This window comes from Pinus tabuliformis, chromosome 4_2, assembly GCF_031772625.1.
Source record: "Pinus tabuliformis cultivar Carrire ecotype Pingquan chromosome 4_2, CPIR1, whole genome shotgun sequence".
Lineage (NCBI taxonomy): Eukaryota > Viridiplantae > Streptophyta > Pinopsida > Pinales > Pinaceae > Pinus > Pinus tabuliformis.
Window position 1 is genome coordinate 380,965,326 of NC_142304.1, and position 18,844 is coordinate 380,984,169.

Sequence of the window (18,844 nt, forward strand, 5' to 3'; positions counted from 1 at the left end):
TGGTCCACAATATTGGGGTGCCAACTTGGCACACCCGCTCCATTGCAGTGTACTCTTCCTGGCCTAGATTCTTACATACACATGGTCACTGACTTGGTATTCTTTGAACCTCCTCTTCCAGTCAGCAAAGCTCTTTTTCCTATCCTGAGCAGCCTTTAAATTAGAGCGTACCCTTTTCACCATATCCTCCATTTCCTTAAGCATCGCTGGCCCTAACCTTAATTTGTCTTCAGGTCCACCCCAGCTTGAGGGTGTGCGGCATTTCCGCCCATATAGGACCTCAAAGGGACTCATTTGTAACGAGGTATGATACCCGTTGTTTTATGCAAATTCAACCAAGTGCAAATACTCCTCCCACCGCGTTGGTTGTTGCATTACGTATGCTCTTAACATGTCTTCTACCACTTGGTTCACTCACTCTGTTTGTCCGTCGGTCTGGGGGGTGGTATGTTGTACTGAAGTTCAGCTGCGTCCCCAATTCTGCAAATAATGCCTTCCAAAAGGCTGACGTAAATTTCACGTCACGATCTAAAATTACCGTCTTCGGGAGTCCATGTAATTTGAACACATTCTGCATGAAGATATGGGCAATTTGTACAGCCCTGTAGGTGGATTGCACAGGTATAAAATGTGCTGCTTTACTCAACTTGTCTACCACCACCATAATAGAATCGTTATTCTTCTTTGTGTTAGGCAGCCCTGTTATAAAATCCATAGAAATGGTTTCCCATTTCCATTCCGGAATGGGTAATGGCTGCAATAACCCCGCTGGGTGTTGATGCTCTGCCTTAATTTGTTGAAACTCTAGGCACCATGCCAGATACTCAGCCACATTTCTCTTCATTCCCGGCCAGTAGTATTCTTTTCGAATCACAGTGATCATTTTTTGATAACCTCGGTGTCCAGCATAGTGACTGATATGAAATTCGTCCAAAATCAGATTTTTAAGACTGTTTTGACTAGGTACATATAACCTCTTTTTATAATACAACATTCTAGCATTATCTACCTCATATCCTTGTTGATTCTTCTTGCTGGTAGATTGTTGTACTTGCTGTTTTATTTGCTAGTATTCAACATCTTGTTATGCTGCCCTTTTTATCATTTCCTTGAAGGGGCTTTTCCATTTGCTGAAGGAAATTTCGTACAAACATTGTACTTTTCGACTTAAGGCATCAGCCACCTGGTTTTCTTTCCCCTTCATATGTTTGATTTCAAAGTCAAAACTGCTTAAGAAATCTACCCAACGTGCTTGCCTAGCATTTAAAGTGGGTTGGCTAAAATAATTGGTCAAACTGTGGTGGTCAGTCAGTAACAAAAATTTCCTGCCCATAAGATAATGTTGCCACATCTTCAAAGCGTGTATAACGGCAACCAACTCTAAGTCATAAGCAGAATACTTCTGTTCATGTTCTTTTAGTTTCCTAGACTCATAAGCAATTACTTTCCCTTCCTGCATCAACACACCTCCCACGCCTTCCTTACTTGCGTCAATGCACACCACATAATCCTTATTAGGATCAGCTAATGTCATTGTATCTCTCAAAGTATAAAACCAAATACAGTGTAAAACAACCTTACCTCTGTAATTACTATTCCGCGTCTCACTGTGGCCATCGTGTGCAGCGAAATGGCTGTTCACAAAGCAAAGGCCTGTGTCCCAGAACTGTCAAACAACTATATTAATTCTTGAACTGAAAATATTAGTTAACATAATATTTGAAATTTTCATTAATTCCAGACAAACTAACGCATACCTTAAAAGAAATGCAAACACCTCCTTTATTTGGCATAACATGCCCAACACCTGTGGCTTCAGTTCCACTGTGAACATGGGAAACTGCTTTCTGGCAACAAGAATTATCATTGATTAGTTTAGGTAAGAACTCCAAAGTAGACTTAAATTAAACTCCCAAAGCTCTGACAGTACCTCTGCATCATCCCGTACAAAAACCACTAGGCGCATCTGCCCTATTGAAGTGGCATGGACTACCCTGTATCGACCACCAACATGATTCCTGTGCAACACTGCTGCTTTAGTTCACATAATATTTACTAGGCTCCCTCCAATTATAATAAATACTTAGCACAATACCTATAAAATGGTGAACAAACCATATAAGAAAAAGCTTCTTAAGCTACATACTTGCAGGTTTCCAACCAGTCTTTTCCACAGTCAGTATATGGCGATCTTGGTGGATAATCGCACTCCTATTGGAGTTGATAAACAAATCAATCAAGATCAAAAACATTCAACAGTCAGTACAGTTTTTGGTTAGTTATTGCAAAATTCACAAAGTATGACTAGCTGTAAAATTACTGAAATGATATAGCATAATGTATTAGGTTTAACAAAATTTCAAGTTCCACTACTAAAGAAATATGCTAATTGTCTCTGTGGGATGCAACTTTGGCACATTTAGATTTCAAAAGAAAACATGCCCCAAGATGTAAACAGGTAAATCTTTAAAAATGTATATTTATAGGAAACATGTATATAAATCTGAAATTCACAAATAATTTAAGAGCATTCCATGTAGGAAGATAATAATAAGTCAAACTGTCTGATGGTTGATCATTGATCATGTGGGAAAAGAAAATACAACTGTTTCTTCCACTTGTCCGATTTGTCTTCATTGTACATTACATAAAAGATCAGACGCCACAAGGAGCATTTGCCAGAGCACTGTTGGAGAATGTAACTAAATTTGGTCTTCATAATGACTTTTGTAATCATGACATTGTATATTTTTGTGAAAAAAAGGAAAAGAATTATTATTTTTTAGCATGGGTTTCATGCTTAAGTTGATTTGTCTAGGTCAAGCATGTTCTTCATGCTTCTAGGGCTTATTGAGTCAAACAAGAATATTTGTAATGTATTATAGTCCCAATTGGACTCTTTGTAACAAAAGATAATTTTTGTTTTTAAGTAAGAAGAGTCATTTTATCCTCCAAGACCAAGTCGGCCTAGGAAAGGCCTATTCGACCCCTTGAGAAGGGTATATATAGAAGAGACTTTGAGTCATTTGGGGAGATCATCAACAAGTTCGATCTACACCAAGACAAGAAGAGATTCAAGAGCAAAAGACAAGAAGAATAGAAGAAGACAAAAGCAAAGGCAGAAGACTTGAAAATCTGACCTTTTTGGCTCACACATACAAAAAACTAGGGTTTCTATGCGAGTTGCAAGGCCAAGAATTGCAGGTCCGAATTGCAGACCTGAAGTAGAGGGCCGAAACTTTGACTAAAGCAAAATTTGAAAGATTGATTTTCATTGACTTTGGTGAGCTTTGACTTGTTTGGAAGAGGTCTTGTTGGAGGTCTGACTTGGTGCTTGGAGGAAATTTTGGTCTTGGTCTTTGGGTCTTGGATGGTCTCACTTTGACTTGATTCTATAAGAAGAGAAGAATTATTTCTGGGTTTTCCCCTTGGAGGGGTTTTGCCCTATATCTTGTGTTTATTGTCTTTTATGATCTTGATGATTTAATGATCTTGATAATTGTTTGATGAAAAGACTTTAATAAAGAACAATAAGAAACTAACATAAGTTCACAAGCAGTTATCAAGGTAGGGAGAATTGTTTTAATTGCTGCCCTATTGAATTCTCCAACATAGTATCAGAGCTAAGGTGAAGACAAGGCAGCTTGAAGATCATTCTTGTTTGCATAAGTGGAGGTTTCTTATCAAAGGAAATCATTTGCTAAGGACACAAGAAAGGGCACAAGGAAGAGGACCTATTGACCTAGAAGAAAAGGATACTACATCAAAGCCCTCATTGAAGGCCTCATAATCTTAAGGAAAGACATCTATCCCTCTCTTGAAGATTCTTCGCTATTGAAGACATTTTTTGAAAGTTCTTGAAAGCTTCAAGATAGTTGAAGGCATCATCTAGGACACTCAAGTAAGTACCATATTATCTTCCATGTCTCAATCTACAAATCAAATGACTTCATTCTACAAGGAAAGCAAGAAGCTCAATGGGTCAGCAAACTTTCTAGTATGGAAGAAGAGGATTGATTTTGGTGCCCATAGAAAATGAAGTCATGGACTATGCTCTTGGCAATATTACTGAACTAGAAAAAGAGAAGACTCAAGAATTAGCTTACTACAAGAAGAGAGAAGTGAGGGCACAAAGGATTCTTATTGTGTCATGTTCCTTTTTCTAGTTTTCCTTATGGCATGGTCAAGATGGACTTCCAAGGTGGGTGGCAGCTAGGTCATAGGAGCAGGTTTACTCCATTAGCAAGCCCAAGGGCTTATGGAGGGGCTTTATGGGGTTTTGAGGATATTTTATGGAGTCTGACGACATTCGCTTGGCACATTCCATCATCCACACAACTTGCCTTTTGTTTCATTGCATTCCGACAACTTTTGGAAATCAGGTTATTATTGAGCTTAACCCACTCAATTACGCTTAAGGTGGCATTCCGGGAGGAATACTTGACAAAATACCTTAGTGTAATAGCTCATTGGAACTGCAACGAAAAGATCTACAAGATGAGATGGTGGGAGATCACTTTCAGTGGCCTGAGGAGGGATAGTGACCGATTTACCATTTTCCCAAATTAAAAAGGTATTTTAATTAAATAAAAAGAGGGAAAAGGTACTAAGAGATTAAAATAATAACAAAATAAAGGCTTCTAGAGGAGTCCATGAGATCTATAAAAGAGGAGGCGAGCATTTGAGGGCATCTTGGATTGTTGATACTTTTGTTGACGAGGTTTGGAGAACATAGTTCCTAGCTCTATAACCCCAGGACAGAAACCCTGGTTTGTTATTGGGTGTTGGACGAAAACCGAACACTCTTGAGGAGATTTCACCCAGAAAACTCACGGTGCTTCAACGGAGTTTTGGAGAGAGCAAGTTTGTAGTAGCAGGTTTGCAACAGTCTTCTCACTAGGCTGTCTACATAATTACTAGGGGTCATACATCATTTTGGTCAGAGATTTGTTTCTGGGTTTTGCTCTGCTTGCATGGCAAGCCCAAGTTCCACTATTCCTTCATGTCGATGTACTCTTTCTAGTGGAATAATAAATGGCTCAGTGATTTTATTGGTGTCTATGTGTGTATCAAATTGCTGGTTGTGTGTCTATTTGCGATTATTTTGTTGTTCAAGTTCATTTTTGGTATCTACTATTAAAATTTTCCATTAGGGATATTACAGTGGTATCATAGCTAGTTTTTCTACTAGCCTGAGGGTTTATTGCAGAAACATATTTATATCGGAGATCAAGTTCATTGTTGTTTATTTGTTGCACACATAGTAAGTGTTCTACAAAAAATTTGACAAATTGTTGTAGGCCTAGTAAAAATTTAACAAAGTGGCCATTGGACAAATTATTAAATGGTCAAGTGTAAGGTTGATTGAGGGCATGGTTTAATTCAAAGCCCAAATTTCCATAAGTTTTAATGTCCATGAAAAGATTATAGGGAGCCTTGAGAGAAATTTGGGACCAATATTATTGAATGAATAGTATCCCCAAAGTAATTGTTTTGTCCGAGAAATTAATTAAAATTTTGGGACGGAAAAATCACATTATTATTCGGAGAAGCCAAGAAATTATTGAGGTCGAGAAGAAGCCTAGAACTAATATTGTGACACCGAATTTCCAATTTTATGCAAAACCGAGTTGCCCAAATGCCAAAGGGTGTGCGTTGTTCAACAGTGGACAATAAAATTGATGAAGCAGAGGTCAATTCCTTGGAAAAATCATGGGACGTTTGTGGCTGAAAAAGTAAATTGTGAGAAACTAGAGCAAAATTTATAAACCCAGGTCGAATGAGTGTCCGAGTCAAGTATTGGGATGCCAATTATGAAGTTTAGTTTTCTTATGTCGACCATCAAAATTGTCAGGTCGAAAATTAACTCAAGTCGAGCTAATTCAAGGAAGAGACCGTGCTATGTACAGAAAGAGAAACCAAGACATTTGTCCATTACCAGTAAATCTCAGGGCCGCATTATCTACGCTTTAGCAGACTTAACATTTTAAGGGAATCAAGTGGCATTTTTTTATGCTAATTTCAATGAAGAGCAGGACAAATCTCTAGCTAAGGGAGGTTGAGTGCCTTGTGTGAACAAAAAATTGGTTTGAGAATCCATGTATCATTGGGCCATATTTTTGTTGTAGCAAGAGCCATTATCTGAGAAGTGGAACGAGTTGTCCCTCATCACTCTAGCTCTGGCTTATAAGGGAGAAAAAGAGACCAAACTCTGGAAATGTCTGGCAATATTTTTGATGAGGTCATATAGTTTGTTGCAGTCATTGGTACTAGTCACAAAGTGGGTCGATTTTCTTTGTTTGAGGCAGCAACTCCTCTTCAAGGTTTCGAGCATTTTCCTCATCGAAATTTTCATTGATCTTTTAGCAATGAATCGAACTGGTTTCAAGGCAATTTGCACCAACATTTGTGGGGACATAAGAGGTCGAAATCAATATTAGAATTATTGCTTGGGGTATATATAAGTTTGGTCGAATTTTCCCTTATAGAGAGGTCAAACTGTTGCATAGAGGAGGTTGAAACACCCGTTGACAAACTGCTGGCAGCTTACAACAGTGAGAACAAGATTTTAGGTGTGAAGGGGCAGACATTTCCACCATTTCAGAGTTGTGTCACTTTCTTTCAAGAGCTGGACAGGTCACTAATAAATTTTGGGCTGAGTTACTGCCAATACGGAGTAAGTTTCACTTCTGTTTGGGTCCATAAGTTTACCTGTGCATTGAGACTGCATATTGTCACTAGAGGGGCACGATTTTGGATCTATTGTTGACTATGTGAGGACATGAACTACTGTTGATGGTCTTGGACATGTCAGGGCCTTGTATGATGGTCAAAGCAACTTATTATTTCCATTAGCCGGCTGTTGGTTGGATGAGTTGATGCATTTGGGAGTCTAGTCTGAGATTTGGCACCTAAGTAACATGTTTCTCAATCTAATGTTCCCTCTAATTAAATCTTATTAAGGTAATCCCACAATTTTGCAATTTTGAGCTTTGGATAAATTTTGTGCACCAGACTATGGAAATTGGGTGAAGAGGCAATAAATTAATTTTTGTGGCAAAGGGGACCTCACAAACATTAGAGAGATGAGGAAATTTGTTTAATAGTGGATAGTGGGGGCCACCACCAAAAAAGCATTCGAAACCTTAAGGAGAAAATCAAATTGGAGGGAAGAGGAGGGAGGTCGAGGTGGGGGACCCACAAGGAGAGAAGGGAGCAACAAGTACAAGGATGGGGGCTCCATTTTGGGGTCTTTTGCCAATTTGAAAACTCTTGTTCACTTGAGCTATTGAGCCAAGTCAAGAAGTTGTTCAACACAAGAGGTTTTCGGGCAGGAATCTCACCTCCATCTTCAGTGGACTGGGAGTGCCACTCTAGAGGGAGCACATCGACACAATTCCAGCGTTGTTCTGGAGGTGATTGCTTGGTAATTCGACCCATTTTCTAAGCACACTGGGCATAAAGGATAATTTCGTACCCCTTGGGAGAAGGGGCTAAAGAACAACACGTGTCCAGGAGATTTGATTGCAGAATTTTGTCGGGGAACTTAGGGAGTATGCGGGCTTGAATTGTGGAGATTTCTGGAGGGTGTAATTGTGCATTTTTGGGACATGCGCAGAGCTGGAGGGGCAGCGAATTCATGGTAGCTTGGGGAGTTGGCAAAGCTTACAATTCTTTCCGAGAAAATTGCCTCTCAGCAGGGGCTAATTGCTTGACTATTTCTCAGTGGTTGGTGGGAGGTTGCATGCTCATTTCCCAGTAGAGTTTTCCCTGTGGGACACAGAACCAGTGGACCAAGGAACTCGCTCTTTTCAGGGCTTGTTGGGCAAGTTGGAATTGGGTTGTAAGCATTTTGGGTTTTGTTGGAGTTGGCATGGGGAGCCTATGATTAAAATCTCAGAATTTTTAGGGCTATTTACTATTCAGAGGGCAGAAAGTGCAGTTCACCTACAAGAGCAATAGTTAGCAGTTTTTGGGCCAACGTAGCACGGTAGCACTCGGAGAGGGGCTTAACTAGCATTTGGGCCTTGATATGTCTACCTGGGTTTTGCCTTAGTTTCTATAGCAAGCCCAGGTTTCTCTATTCCCACTTGATTGTACTCCACTTGCTTCAATAATAAAATCGCTCGGTTTTTGGTGATTATTTTGGGTGTACACTGATATTTCTAGATGTATGTTTGTTTATGGGTGCATGTGACATATGATCTTGCTTTGTTTATCACTTAATATTTCCACTAGGAATATTACAATGGTATCAGAGCCTTGATCTAACCAGCGATGGGAGGAATTCTTTATATGACCCTGGAGGATAAACAAAACATCACCTATAGAAGGCACAGGTACAAGAGTAGAGAGCAAGAGCTGAAAATTAACCAAAATTCAGAGGCCACAGAACAAGGAGTAAACAAAATAGTAATGGGAGATAATAGTAATGATGAGATGGCCACCACATTCAAGAGCATCTCGAGTGCCTTGAATGACCTGGTGAGAGGGCAAAATGATGTTTTGAGGGGGCAAAGGGAGATGATGGACAAATTGAGGCAACAACGCATTAGGGACAGCCACCATGATTTTATAGGAGGTGAGAGTTCAGGAGCATCTCCCCATGCAGAGCATGAGATCCCTTAGAACAACACCCTTATTCACCACAGAGCAACCAAATCAATCATGCCTACATTTCTAACTCTTGGGGGTGGGGAACAACCTGATGCTGGAGAGATGCCTATGGGAGATTACTTTCGAGAGTGGCAGGCCATGGGGGCGGAGTTTAGTGAAGCAATTAATTTCAGAGATTTCTGCCAGCTCAAGCATAACAATCAAGGCAAGAGAGCAGGTGGCTCATCGTGGTAGAGCTTAGACTTGCAGGGCACAGTGAAGAGAATATACCTCTCTACATTTGATGGGCGCTCTAAATGAACTGCAAGGGCATGGGTGGAGAAGCTAGACACTTATTTCCCACCTAAACCAGATGTCGGAGGTAGAGGCGATTAAGTTGGTTGCCTTGCATTTGGAGGGGGGTGCACAGGACTAGTGGTTTCATGGGTTGATTACGTTGGGGCATGCCAATGTAACTTCTTACGAGGAGTTTACTAGGAGGGTGTTGGAGTATTTTGAGCAGAGAGACCTGAGTCACATTTATGGGAGTTGACACATCTCAAGCAGATAGGCAACTATGAGTAGTACATAGCGGAGTTTTTGAGATTGTCAATGATGGTGCCGGGCCTATCAGAGTCCAGGAGGGTCTTTGATGCAGGAGCATCTGGACTTAGCCAACAATGTGAAGGTTTGTTCACATGTTGTAGCTAAACGAGTTGAAATTTATTGAACTGAGTGGTCAAAATTCTATTTAGTCGAGAGGGTTGGATCTCTCGAAAATGATTTGTAATTCATTTATTGCAATAGTTAGGAAATTGTCTTATTTTAGATTAAAAGATAAGCTGTTAGCGTAGGTGTGTGACAAAGCTAAAAAATAGCAATTCGATTGTTAGATTGAGATCGAGTTGTTAAAATAGAATTTAACCTATAAATAGAAGAAATTGTAATGGAAAAAGAGTTAGCTGGGATGATTGAGGTTTGAGTGATAGAGTGGGTTTTTGAGATTGAAACAGAGGTCTTTAATTTGCTGTAATCGAGCCAAGAGGCCGAGACTCTGTAACTATTATCTATTTGAAGAAATTATTTCAGTGTGCGACTATGTGTCGATTCTAGTGAATAAGAGTTAGCTGGGATGATTGAGGTTTGAGTGATAGAGTGGGTTTTTGAGATTGAAACAGAGGTCTTTAATTTGCTGTAATCGAGCCAAGAGGCCGAGACTCTGTAACTATTATTTATTTGAAGAAATTATTTCAGTGTGCGACTATGTGTCGATTCTAGTGAATACTCATTACTACTATGTATTTGCATTCAAAAGTACATCCGGGTATTTTCTTTGTTTTCACACTTAATTGTTAATCTCAGTGTTTTGTATTAATCATGGTTATTAATGTTAATAGCGGGGTTGGAAAAGCTCAGAATTTCTTGATCGGTCAGAGTTTCGTACTCATTACCAACCATAGATCTTAAACTCAAACCTTTGGTCGCAGTCAACTGCGGGATTTAGATTGTTTTTAACTCGCGTGTTAGTTGAAGAGTCGTAAGCTATAGAATGGGATGACGACTGATTCTGACCGTTAGATCTGAAGAGAGGAAATGAACGGCCCGGATTGAAGCACTTGTCTTCTAAAGGGAAATTCAACGAAGGAAGTCAACATGGGGGTCATGCTATTCAATCTAACTGTTGTTCAATCCGAACCGTTGTTCAGTTATGAATTGCTGTTCAGTCCGAACTGCTGTCAATTACAGACTGTTGTTCAATTACAAATTGTTGTTCAATCCAAACTGATGTTCAGTTACAGATTGCTGTTCAATCTGAAGTGTTGTTCAAATTGACTGTTGTTCCATCGCAGATTTGCTATTCAATTGGCGATCTGCGATTCAATTGATGATGATTTGTTGTTCAATTGTTGTTTAATTGGCAGTGTGCGTCATTTTTGGTATCAGAGCACAGAGATTGAGTTTGACTGTAGTAAACATGCCACCGAGGAGAGGAGTTGGCATAGGTCGAGGAAGACCTGAAGCAAAAGCAGTTCTGTTGGAGGAGATCCAAAGTCTGCGTACAAGGATGGACACTATGGAGACTGCTCAGAGGAGGGCACTTGATGAAGGAGTTGACAATGCTGCAGAAGAATCTTCTGAGGAAGAAGAAGAAGAAGGAGAAAATGAAACTACTAAAGTTATCAAAATGTTGGCTAAAGCCGGTGGAAAACCAAAGGTGGAAATTCCTGTGTATGAAGGGAATTTTAATGCAGAGGAGCTAATGGATTGGATCAGTTCACTGGACAAATATTTTGACTATGAAGAGGTTGATGACAGAAGGAAGGTAAAATTTGCAGTTACCAGATTGAAGGGTCATGCAACTATTTGGTGGAATGAACTACAAACATCCAGAACGAGAAAAGGGAAGTCCAAGATCAAGCAATGGGACAAAATGGTGAGTAAAATGAAAGCTAAATTTATGCCAAAAAATTACCAGTTAAATCTTTTTAAACAGTTACAGAATTTAAGGGAAAAAAGAATGTCTGTTAAAGAATACACGGAAGAGTTTTATAGATTGAGTATTAGAGCAAGACATGTAGAGGATGACATGGAGAAGGTAGCCAGATATATCAATGGCTTAAGATATGACATACTGGATGAGATCAGCTTGCAGAGTCTGAAGGCCATTGAAGATGCCTATCAAGCATGTTTGAAGGCAGAAGAGAAGATGCTAAGAAAACAAAATCAGAGAAATAGAGGGAAAAGTTCAAGAAGAGGTAGAGGAACCAATAGACCAAGGTTTCAGCAACAGCAAAACGAAGCATGGAGTTCAAGTAACAGACCACCGCAAAGAGGAGACTCTGGTAGAGGAAGATTTGCACCCAGAGGAAGAGGCCGAGGAAGAGATATTCAGTGTTACGTGCGTGGAGAATGGGGACATGGATCGTGGGACTGTCCTCGTAATAAAACAGCGAGTCAAAGGAATGTGGATGTGACTGAAGCAAAGCAAGAAACACCGCAAATTACAGAAAAGGAAGAATCCCCTGAAGTAGGAGAATCCCTGCTGTTGAAAAGGGTATTGCTTAAGGTAGAGAGAGAGACTAGAGAACCAACACAGAGGAAGAATTTATTGAGAACTACATGCAAATCCAAAGGTAAGGGTTGTAAAGTGATAATTGACAATGGAAGTACTGATAACCTTGTTTCTATAGAGATGGTGGACAATTTGGGATTAGTGAAGACAATACATCCTACTCCTTAGAAAGTGTCATGGTTGCAGAAAGGGCATTAGATTATTGTGACAGAACAATGCAAGGTAGAGATACAGATTGGTACGTATAAAGATGTGATATTGTGTGATGTAATGCCAATGGATGTATGCCATGTATTGCTGGGAAGACCGTGGTAGTTTGATCGGAAAGCTATTCATGATGGGAGAAAAAATACTTATACTCTGGAGAAGGAGGGAAATAAACATACACTATTGCCATTGAAGGAAGGCGCTAACAAAGGAGCACCTGGAAACATTGTTATGATGATGAGTGGAAAGGAGTTGTTGCAAGAGGTTGGAAAAGGTGAAGAAATGCATTTTGCTATTGTGGGCAAACCAAAGGTAATTTTAACTTCCACGAATTTGGATGATATGCCTGAAGGAGTTAAAATTCTGTTAGATGATTTTACTGACATCGTTGTGGATGAGTTGCCGAATGTGCTGCCACCTATTCGAAGTATCAGTCATCACATTGACTTGATACCAGGAGCGAATTTACCAAACAATTCCGCTTACAGGTTGACACCTCAGGAGAATGCAAAAATCGGAAGACATGTGTAGGAGCTGATGGATAAAAGGCTAATTCGGGAAAGCCTTAGCCCATGTGCAGTGCCGACAGTGTTAAGTCCGAAGAAAGGAGGCGAATGGCGAATGTGTACAGACTCTAGAGCCATCAACAAAATTACTATCAGGTATCGATTTCCTTTGCCGCGTATGGATGACCTGATGGACTGCCTAAGTGGGTCACAGTATTTTACTAAAATAGATCTAAAAAGTGGTTACCATCAGATAAGAATCAGGGAAGGAGATGAGTGGAAAACAACATTCAAGACAAACAATGGCTTATATGAGTGGTTAGTGATGCCTTTTGGGCTCACTAATGCACCCAGTACCTTCATGAGACTGATGAATGAAGTGTTGAAGGAATATGCAGGCAGGTTTGTTATTGTCTATCTTGATGATATTTTAATTTTCAGTAAAAGCAGAGAAGAACATTTGGAGCACATTAAATTGGTTCTTAAAACCTTACAGAAGGAGAAACTGTTGATAAATTTGAAGAAGTGCAGTTTTATGAAAAAGGAATTAGTCTACTTGGGATTTGTAGTTTCGAAAGAAGGATTAAAAATGGATCCGGAGAAAGTCCAAGCGATTGTGGATTGGCCAAAACCCAAAAATGTATTTGAGGTAAGGAGTTTTCACGGTCTGGCTAGTTTCTATAGGAAATTTATTAGAAGTTTTAGTCAGATTTGCGCACCTATTATTGAAATAATCAAAGGGACTAATCAGCCATTCAAGTGGACAGAGGCAGCAGACCGAAATTTTAAATTACTGAAAAAGAAAATTACAGAAAAGCCAATTCTCGCTTTGCCAGACTTTAGTAAAGTTTTCCAGGTTGAGACAGATGCTAGTGGAGTAGCAATTGGAGCGGTCTTGAGCCAAGAACAGAGACCGATAGCGTATTTCAGTGAGAAGCTGAATGATGCTAAAAATAAGTATTCATCTTATGATAAGGAATTCTATGCCATTGTACATGCCTTAAAGAAATGGAGACATTATCTGTTACCCAGAGAGTTTATATTGTATACAGACAATCATGCAATGCAGTTTATTAACAACCAGCCGAAGTTGAGTCAGAAACATGTCAAATGGGTAGAGTTCTTGCAAAGTTTCACTTTTGTAATAAAGCATACTAGTGGTAAGATGAACAAGGTTGTTGATGCTTTAAGCAAGGTAAGTTTGATTATGCAAGAATTAAAAGTTGGTGTTGTAGGATTTGAAGAAATGGCTAATATGTATAAAGATGATGCAGATTTCAAAGATATTTATACCGCAGTACAAAACCCAATAGCTCATAACAGAATGCAGTGGTTGGATTATCTTATCCAAGAAGGTTTATTGTTTAAGGGCAAGAAGCTGTGCATTCCCAAATGTTCTATGAGAGAAAATCTAATAAAGGAGAAACATAGTGGAGGATTATCTGGACACTTTGGACAAGATAAAACTTTTGCTCAGGTAAATACTTTTTATTATTGGCCCAAGATGCAGACTGATGTTAAGAGATTTGTTGAGAAGTGCAGGATATGTCAACATGCTAAAGGAAGAAGCCAAAATATAGGATTGTACTAGGCATTACCCATACCAACCAGGCCTTGGGATGCGGTTAGCATGGATTTTGTTTTGGGTTTGCCAAAAACTCAAAGAGGGGATGATTCTATCTATGTTGTTGTAGATAGATTTTCAAAAATGGTTCACTTCATTGCTTGCAGGAAAACTATTGATGCAACTCACATTGCCAATTTACTCTTTTCAGAAATTGTAAGATTACATGGATTACCTGTAAGTATTGTGTCTGATAGAGATACAAAGTTTGTAAAGCATTTCTGGAGAACTCTTTGGAAGAAACTAGGAGCAAACCTTAGTTTTAGTTGAGCATACCATCCCCAGACAGATGGGTAAACTGAAATAGTAAACAAAATCTTGGGAAACATATTGAGAAGCTTGGTGTACAACAATCCCAAACAGTGGGATATGGCACTAGCGCAGGCAGAGTTTGCTTATAATGACACTCCTAATCGGAGTACTGGTATGAGTCCATTTCAAATCGTATTTGGGATGAATCCTAGAGGCGTATATGAGCTGAGAAATTTGGGGAAACAAGAGATGAGAAGTGCAAAGGCTGAAGAGTTTGCTGAACAAATGCAGAAACTACAAGAAGAGGTGAAAGGCAGATTGCAACAAAGCAGTGGTAAGTATAAGCAAAGAGCAGACCTGAAAAGAAGAGAAAAGGAGTACCAAGTGGATGAATTGGTCATGGTATATCTAAGGAAGGAAAGATTTCCTGTTGGAACCTACAACAAACTAAAAATGAAGAAAATAAGACCATGCAGAATAGTGAGGAAATTTGCAGCACATGCATATGAAGTTGAATTGCCAAGAGGGATTGGAATATCACCTATCTTCAATGTTGCATATTTGTACCCATACAAAGAAACAAAGACAGAGCTACAAGAGAAAACTACAGAAGAAGAAGTTCAAACTGTGAATTGGGAAGAACAAATGCCAAAGACAGTTAAGAAAGAGGTGGAAGCTGTGTTAGAGAAAAGAGTCCAAGAGAACCATAGAACAGGTTTATTTTCAATATCTAGTCAAATGGAAAGGACAACCAGTGGAGGATGCTAGTTGGTTGACAACAACAGAGTTGCAGAAGAATGGAGTAAACCCTCACAGTTTGAGGGATGATTCTTTTCTTCCCCAGGAGTCTGATGCAGGAGCATCTGGACTTAGCCAGCAATGTGAAGGTTTGTTCACGTTTTGTGGCTAAACGAGTTGAAATTTATTGACCTGAGTGGTCAAAATTCTGTTTAGTCGAGAGGGTTGGATCTCTCGAAAATGATCTGTAATTCATTTATTGTAATAGTTAGGAAATTGTCTTATTTTAGATTAAAAGATAAGTTGTTAGTGTAGGTGTGTGACAGAGCTAAAAAATAGCGATTTGATTGTTAGATTGAGATCGAGTTGTTAGAATAGAATTTGACTTATAAATAGAAGAAATTGTAATGGAAAAAGAGTTAGCTGGGATGATTGAGGTTTGAGTGATAGAGTGGGTTTTTGAGATTGAAACAAAGGTCTGTAATTTGCTGTAATTGAGCCAAGAGGTTGAGACTCTGTAACTATAATTTATTTGAAGAAATTATTTCAGTGTGCGACTATGTGTCGATTCTGGTGAATACTCTCGTTACCACCCTGTATTTGCATTTGGAAGTACATCCGGGTATTTTCTCTATTTTCGCACTTAATTGTTAATCTCAGTGTTTTGTATTAATCATGGTTATTAATGTTAATAGCGAGGTTGGAAAAGCTCAAAATTTCTTGATTGGTCGAAGTTTCGTACTCATTACCAACCGTAGATCTTAAACTCAAACCTTTGGTCGCGGTCAACTAGGGGATTTAGATCGTTTTTAACTCGTGTGTTAGTTGAAGAGCCGTAAGCCATAGAATGGGATGACGACTGATTCTGACCGTTAGATCTGAAGAGAGGAAATCAATGGCCCGAATTGAAGTGCTTGTCTTCTAAAGGGAAAGTCAACGCAGGAAGTCAACGTGGGGGTCGTGTTGTTCAATCCGAACTATTGTTCAGTTACGAATTGTTGTTCAATCTGAACTGTTGTTCAATTAGAGACTGTTGTTCAATTACAGATTGCTGTTCAATTTGACTGTTGTTCAATCCGAACTGTTGTTCAGTTACGGAATGTTGTTCAATCCGAAGTGTTGTTCAAACTGACTGTTGTTCCATCGCAGATTTGTTGTTCAATTGGCGATCTACTGTTCAATTGGCAATCTACTGTTCAATTGACGATTTGTTGTTCAATTGCTGTTTAATTGGCAGTTTGCATCGGTCTTCCTGTTCATGGAAGGTTTGGCAAAGCCTTTGCGTGGGCTTGTGACGTCAAATAGGCCCACCTCCTTACAAGACACAGTGAGCAGAGTGAGAGACTTGCGGGGCGCAATCCCCAAGTCTAAGGCACCTTTGCTCACGAAGACAGTTCCCCCCTAGAGGTAGAGACACTAAACCCTAGCCATAGAGGAACATAACAAGGCATGGATAATTAGATGATGAGATTTGGAGGGACCTCAGGAGGAGGAAACTATGTTTCACATGCCAGGATCTGTGGGCACCAGGACACAGGTGCACCAAGGGCAAGGCCCATTATATAGAGTTTTTCTCAGACAGTGAGTTGGAGGATGATGGAGGTGATGGTGGGCATCAGGTTGTTGGAGGAGACCCACATCCCCCACCTAGAGGAACTCCTTTCCTACCTACAGGGGGAGCCATTACTTTGCTTCGAGGAGTGCCGAAGTATTTGACATTGAGGATCAGGAGCACGGTGCAAGAACATCATGTGTTAGTGTTCGTGGATAGTGGGGCTACCCACAATTTTGTTAATGTGAGGATGGTGGAGAGAAGAGAAATACACACCGAGACTTTTGAGGGTTTTTTAGTCTTAATACCTAGGGACAGGACTATGTAGTGCACTCGCTATGTCCCTAGCATGATAGTGACCATGGGGGACTACTCGATGACATACCACTTCTTTGTTGTTGATGTGCCAAACACCAATGTGATGATGGGTGTCTAGCGGCTTTACTCTTTGGGGCGTGTGACCACAGACTAGAGGAGGTTGGAGATGGAGTTCATGATGCCAGACAAGAGGTCAGTAGTGCTAAGGGGCATGCACTCACACCCACCCTAGACAGTGTCAGCCATAAGATGGAGGTAGATTTGTTGAATGGAGATATAGAGAGGGTTGTGGAGCTTGGGATTTCGGAGGTAGGGGCTCAACCATGTCCACCTCATCCTAATATTCAGGAGATTTTGGACAAGTACCAAGTAGTTTTTGGATACATTCCCCCAGGACGCCCACCGAGTTGTGGGTTTGAGCACACGACTGAGCTTGAGGAGGGTGTACATGTAGTTATCACCATGCCATATGGACATCCCAAGGCCTACTGGGATGAGATTGAGCGAGCTACATAGGAGTTGTTGAGGTTGGGGCATATTAGGCCCAATTCTAGTCCTTTTGTTTCTTCAATGGTGTTGGTGAAGAAGAAGAACAAGACCCTCTGTATGTGTATTGACGACAAAGCGCTAAATAAAAGGACCCTGAAAAATTGGTACTCAATTCCGTGTATAGATGAGTTGATGGATGAGCTCAAAGGGGCTAAATTCTCACCAAGATAGACCTGTGTTCGGGCTGTTATCAGATTCGGGTGAGGGAGCAAGATATCCCAAAGGCAGCCTTCAGGTGTCACTATGGGCATTTTGAGGTTTTGGTGATGCCCTTTGGTCTAACCAATGCCCCAACTACGTTCCAATCTTGCATGAACCATGTGTTCTGCAAGTTGTGCAGATATGTCTTGGTTTTCTTTGACGACATCCTTATCTACAGTAGGACATGGGAGGAGCACTTGCAGCATGTGGAGGAGCTGTTGTGCATCGTAGAGGAGCAACAACTATATGCCAAGATGTCCAAATGTGAGTTTAGACTCACGAAGATGTTGTATCTTGGCCATATCATTAGAGAAAATGGGGTTCGAGTTCACCGGGGAAAATCAAAGCCATCTTGGATTGGTCTACACCCAGGAATGTGACCGAGTTGCGGGGATTCATATCATTGGGGAAAATGGGCTGCAAGTTCATCGGGGAAAATCAAAGCCATCTTGGATTGGTCTACACCCAGGAATGTGACGAAGTTGCAGGGATTCCTAGGCATTTGCACTTATTACAAGAGGTTCGTGAGGGTATTATCATAGTTGGCAACACCCTTGACAGATTTGACGATGAAGGGGGTGTTTGAGTGGACAAGAGAGGTGCAGGAGGCCTTTGAGTCCCTCAATAAGGTCATGAGCAATTGCCCAATATTGGCTTTCCCAAATTTTTCATAGCCCTTCATCCTAGAGTGTGATGCCTCCAGAGAGGGCATTGGGGCAGTTTTGATGCAAGGTGGACACCCCGTTGCTTTCGAGAGTCGAAAGCTACAGGCACATGAGAGACTGTATTCCATTTACGACAAGGAGATGTTGGCCATCATGCATGCCTTGGCCAAGTTTCGACAGTAGTTGGTGGGAAACAAATATAAGGTGAAGACTGACCACAACAGTCTCTGATTCTTCTTGAAGTCAAAGCAGTTGTAGGAGAGACAACAGAAATGGGTCAGCAAGATTCAAGCATGCGATTTTGATATAGAGTATGTCAAGGGCAAGCAAAATGTAGTAGCAAATGCTTTATCTAGGAGGCCTGTGGCACTCTCATTCATGGGCATTGATGAAGATTGGAGGGCACAGTTATTGGTTGAGTATTCCAAAGATCACCATGCCTGTGAGATTTTTGATGGCATAACAAGTTATGATCAGTACAGGGTGATGAATGAGGTGATATACTACAAGCATATGATTTATTTGGTGCCGGACTCCCAGCTAAGGGAGACGATTATGCACGCT

General features: G+C 40.4%; 1 protein-coding gene across 1 annotated transcript in view; it reads right to left on the reverse strand.

Annotated features, from left to right (window-relative positions):
* Positions 1-331: 331 nt before the first annotated feature.
* The window catches only part of LOC149169526 (uncharacterized), a 107,363-nt gene continuing 88,850 nt past the window's right edge, over positions 332-18,844 (reverse strand). Inside the window, exons 6-11 of the mRNA XM_089425234.1 lie at positions 2,147-2,211; positions 1,931-2,018; positions 1,758-1,847; positions 1,380-1,666; positions 813-914; positions 332-602 (exon numbers count right to left, since the gene is read on the reverse strand). Of these exons, the coding sequence (XP_089281360.1) occupies positions 332-602; positions 813-914; positions 1,380-1,666; positions 1,758-1,847; positions 1,931-2,018; positions 2,147-2,211 (903 nt within the window). The remainder of the gene's footprint in view (positions 603-812; positions 915-1,379; positions 1,667-1,757; positions 1,848-1,930; positions 2,019-2,146; positions 2,212-18,844) is intronic.